Source organism: Dipteris shenzhenensis, chromosome 28 (assembly GCF_047967505.1).
Source record: "Dipteris shenzhenensis isolate YYH24624 ecotype China chromosome 28, Dip_SZ_1.0, whole genome shotgun sequence".
NCBI lineage: Eukaryota > Viridiplantae > Streptophyta > Polypodiopsida > Gleicheniales > Dipteridaceae > Dipteris > Dipteris shenzhenensis.
In genome coordinates, this window is record NC_141623.1 from 17,667,945 (window position 1) to 17,672,896 (window position 4,952).

A 4,952-nucleotide genomic window follows, 5' to 3' on the forward strand; every position below is an offset into this window, starting at 1 on the left:
GTATTATTATCATGTGGAAGCACTCACGAATCAAAACTTTCAAAATTACAATTACATAATTAAATTGTGTCAACAGGTGGAAGTGTTAAATTCTACTCCGAAAACACCCAAGCTGAGTGTGTCAACAGGCTGGTGGGTGCAGAACTTCAAGCTTCTCAATAAATGCGACCAGTGAAAATTATTTTCATTTAAGAATTAAAACACTCGAACAGGTAGAATTTTGCTCTGTATTTGCTGGCACAGCAAAGATTATAGATGTTCTTGACGCATCCACATGTCCTGGAGTACGTACAGTTACTTATATCATTGTGAGATTACAGAAGCGATGCCATGTATTCAAGCACAGACCTCATCTAGCTGAAGGCAATCAAGGTACAAGCGTTCAAGATATCTCTGACATTTTCAGGCACAACATATTCATGTGCTGCCAAAAAGCAGAAAGGCTCTACAGAAAGCCTCCGTCAAACATCGTACACAACGTTGTAAGCAAAGCAACATACAATCAAGGCTGCTTGTACAAAAGCAAAAACCAACTGCATGTGCTCAGACAAACCCCCCTTTTCAATATTGTAAGACTTGAGTGTCTTTCCATCAAGGAGCCAGAAAAGAGGATCTGCTCTAGATAATGGAATAGGCAATGAACTTTTGCAGCCAAGAAGCAGGTGTTCCAACTTTCCAGAGCTCTTTACGTAAAAATGAACTTCCCAAAACAGATGAAGGCTTGCAAACCTGTGAAGGTAGCCACTCGTCCATCCATAACTGAGCCCACCCAAAGTTTTCCACCGCTAAGTCCGTTGCCTAACTCGTCTGCCATTGGCATCAGATCCGTCAAGCACAGTAATACCACCTGCAGACTTCCGATTCACAACAGCTGGTATCCCTACTCCTGCATCTTCTTCCACGCCAGCAACAGTTTTCAGCAGCTCACACTGCAAAGAAGGGCAGCTCTCTCGCAAGTGCTCGTAACCCTCAGACTGGAGCACCGCTGTCAAAAGACCATCCACAGATGTGATTATGAATGCCAGTGAACTATTATAACATAGTAAAAAATTAGTAAAGTCTGCACTCTTTCCTGCCAAAGTTAAATACGATACAGACCTGCAAGATTAGCAGCAACGAACTTCAAACAGACAGCTTTCAGCTGTGGAGAATGGTGCTGCTCTGCTAAGGCAAGTGTGGTGGCCACAGTATCAACAGTGACTTCATTACATAACTTTGATTCACAGAGCAGCCGTAGACGATCCAAGCCATACCGATCTGCTGCAGCTAGCAGATGCTGAGCCATCATTGTAGATGCTGATGCAGAGGATGATCCTGACAACTCACTGTCCTCTGGAAAAGAATCTCTATAGATAAAATGCAGCATTGCCTGAAAGCTCCACAATAAAAAGAACAATCAATCTTAACATTAAAAAAAGGCAGGAAACGAAGGTCCCATCTAATAACAGATGCAAACAGCCACGCATCACATTCACAGCAAGGATTTACCTTGAAAACAGGTGCTTCCATGTCTTCAACTGGAATGATGTCTGAATCCCTTTCTCGCATGGGACCAAACAACTGTGCCTTAAATACAGGAGACCGTGCAGCAAGTACCAGCTTGTGCGCAGGGAAGGTCTCACCATCTAGTTCAAATGCAATATCATGGTTTACACCACTCTCCAAAAGTTCCCCAAAATGAAGCCCTAGATTAGTGTCCGGAACAGGGATAGAAAATAGCTTTGGTCCTTGCGTGGCCGAAACCACCACACCCACAGTGCAGGTTATTGCAAGGCTGTCGTCCTTTATAAAATCCGATGCCTCAAGGACAGCTCTCCTGAAAAAACGCTTGTAGCCCCTAACCACGCAAGCAAATTAATCAAAATGAGCGCTAGGTTTTCCGGTCAAGATGCTTAGGAAATGGAAATACTGTACAAGCTAGGTATGTAAAGAGCAATTATCGAACAGCCATACATCACATGAAACATATGCATTCTGTGCAAGCAAACTGAGCCACAAAATTCAACATCGTAAACGATACGCACCACATGCTGCCTCGGTATTTCAATGTGTAAGGGCCGCTTTCCAAGGACCGATCGAAATGGCTGTGCACCTTGTGCTTGCCTTTGCCGCTCTGATCGAGTAGAGTCAATTCAAAGAGCGCCCTAACGTCGGTTCCTTCGCTTGCGAGCGCAATAAAAACAGACACATACAGCGAGTTATCCTCCGCATTCTTGCCATCCGGGTAGAAGTAGACGGCCCACTGGTATCCTCCAACGGTGAAAGTCTCGCTAGCAATGTATTTTCCAACTCCCATCCCCTTGGCCAGAGAATATCCATCGATTTTAAAATGGTGCGAGCCATTAACGGTCTGCGTGACGGATCTCGAGGAAGAGGAAGAGCTAACGGCGGGGGAACCAGCGGAGCGGGAAGAAGAGGCGGCGGTGCAGGAACCGGCAGCACCGGCTTGAAGGGCGAGGGGGATGCGAGCCATGGGGAGGGAGGGGAGGGGAGGGGAGGGAAGGGGAGGGTTAAGGGGAAAGGAGGAGGGGAGGCATGGGGGGAGGCAAGATCTGGAAGGGGGGAAGGGAAAGGGAGAAGAAGGGAAAGGGAAAATTGTCAAGAGGCGACCATAGCCATGATGAACTCTGTTCTTCTTCGTCTTCTTCTTCTTAGAGGTCGGTTTCTTCTATTGTTCCTCTGTGCTTCTTTGGCTCTGCTCTTCTTCTTCTTTTGCTCTTCTTCTCCAACCACAACATGAAAGAATTAATGAATGAATGAATTTTTACTGCACATCCCCTGCCTTTATATACCCCCCCCCAAGTCCCTTCCCCCATAACCCTCCCTCCCCCCCCCCCTCCCACGAACCCATCCCACTCCATCCCTCCACAGCCCCACCTCTACCACCCCCCGGCCTTCCCACTTCCCGCCCGCCCCAATCCAAAGCCACCATATTTCAGCCTCCTGGCTAGTCGTCCACATCCGGCCCGCTTCCTCCCCTCCAAAGAGAGGCTGCAGCCAGGGCGGACGGAGCTACAACTGCAACGCCCATTAGATATGTGTGTGTGACAGAGGCCTTCCCATAGCCCCCCCCCTACCACATCCAATGCCCACATGAGGCATATCTTAACCAGTAGTCTTCGAGCACATCAGCGACTCAATCATGACTTGAATTGCCAACCATGTGCCATTTCCTGGACTTCAATCTAGTGCCCACATGAGGGCATATGTTAACCATTAATTTTCGAGCAAGTCAACATTATGGTGACCCTCCAGGTAGCTCGACCATGACTTTTTGCTGATCTTCTAGGCTAGACAACAATGATGTACAACCGATGTACAAACGTGCAAGATCACAGATGTCATCTTCTTGGAAACAAAAGCCGAAACATGTACTACCAAGATTTATTTCTATCAACCACAAACCTTGACGATACGTGTGTCTTTTTCATCCTCCTAGCTCTCTTAGGTAGGATGACAATATCAAGGGAGCATATCCACACCGTCTTATATATGTTTTAGGCATGGCCAATTTGGAGTTTGGCCATGGATGTTTAGGGTTACATTAAGGTTCTCTAACCCATCATATTAACAGTTGTGTTAAGGTTCTTGAACTCGTCATAGACTATTCGCCTTGTACATATGCTTAAGTCTATTCATTGGTAAACCGCCACCTAGTAAGTTCACATTGTACAAAGTGTGTTTCCTTGGGGTGCCCACAAACATTAAGTGCAAGGGTTTGAGTGGCTTTGACCAAAATGGATTTGGAGAGTAGGGCATGAATCTTAATAGAAGCACAACCTACTATACAAATGGAATTTTGATATTGGCATAGTCATTCATAGACATAAGGTTATTATTGCATACGATCAATTTACATCTGCACTTACCATGACTTTTTCAAGGAGGAGATAGAACTTTGATCGATTTATTATTGCATACGATCGATTTACATCTGCCCTTACTATGACTTTTTAAAGGAGGAGACATAACTTCGCTACTATAACTGTGTTAGATCATTTTTTAAACTCCCTTTCAAATCTTACAATGGCCCAAATGCAGCCCCTACAAGAGGGCATGCCACCTTCTCTTGAGAGCAAGTGCGTGCTCCTCCCGCACATACAAACCCCCAAGAGTATCTATAAGCTATTACTAGGGGGATGTTTCAATCTCATGATGTTAGGATTTAAGTGAAAAAACCAAACTTGAGAACTAAACTCCAACGCTGAGCCACATATTTTGACAATCCAAAAATCAAGCCAAAAAATCACTATAATGTGTTCAAAACTGCCATGTTGTAAACCCATGTTCACCAAGAAATCCATCACTATGCCTTGTGTACGAAAGGGAGAAGGAATCAAACCCATGACATCATCATGTAATCACAATACTCTTTTTGATAGGGTTGATGGTGCACTTTGCCCCATATTTATGCACACATGGTGAGCTCACTCGCAAATGGCCTTGCTTTTGTGATGAAGCACTTTATGTTGTTACGTATTGTTATGTCTTTGCCAATATTATGACACACAAAGCTAGTCTTGTCAAACAACACATAAGATTGCTACAAATTGAATGTCAAACCATCAATTGCTTAGGTTCTCAATCCACGCATGGACCTCCCCACCATCATGGTCGTTGGCTCTATCGTATTGTTCCTCCATCTGATGGAGGGGAAGGGTGGATGTGTGAGACCAACTTATGGGAAGAATTCTCACTAACCACCTTAGAGTAACACATGCACTATAGGTTTGATTGCTACATGATTGATATAACCATGCTCACTAGTAGCTACTACTTTAAGGTTGACACCCTCCCAAGGATCTTTCCAAAAATCCCATACATGTGGGAATTTATCTTGTCATTGAAAAGAAGCCATGTAAGGACCATGGAGATTATAGAGCATTAACTAAGGATCCATAATCTTGCATAAGTAAGACTCCCATGGTTTTAGTGGCATTATCAATTTCATC

The 4,952-nt window shown here is 44.6% G+C and overlaps 1 protein-coding gene across 1 annotated transcript; it reads right to left on the reverse strand.

Moving 5' to 3' along the window:
• Window positions 1–211: 211 nt before the first annotated feature.
• On the reverse strand, window positions 212–2,720 carry LOC147883263 (BTB/POZ and MATH domain-containing protein 1-like). Its single transcript, XM_087399220.1, has 4 exons — window positions 2,025–2,720; window positions 1,489–1,837; window positions 1,099–1,369; window positions 212–985 (listed from the first exon to the last, which is right to left on the reverse strand). The coding sequence occupies exons 1-4, from the start codon at window positions 2,471–2,473 to the stop codon at window positions 786–788; spliced, it is 1,269 nt and encodes a 422-aa protein (XP_087255346.1). The 5' UTR covers window positions 2,474–2,720; the 3' UTR covers window positions 212–785.
• Between the last annotated feature and the right edge of the window lie 2,232 nt (window positions 2,721–4,952).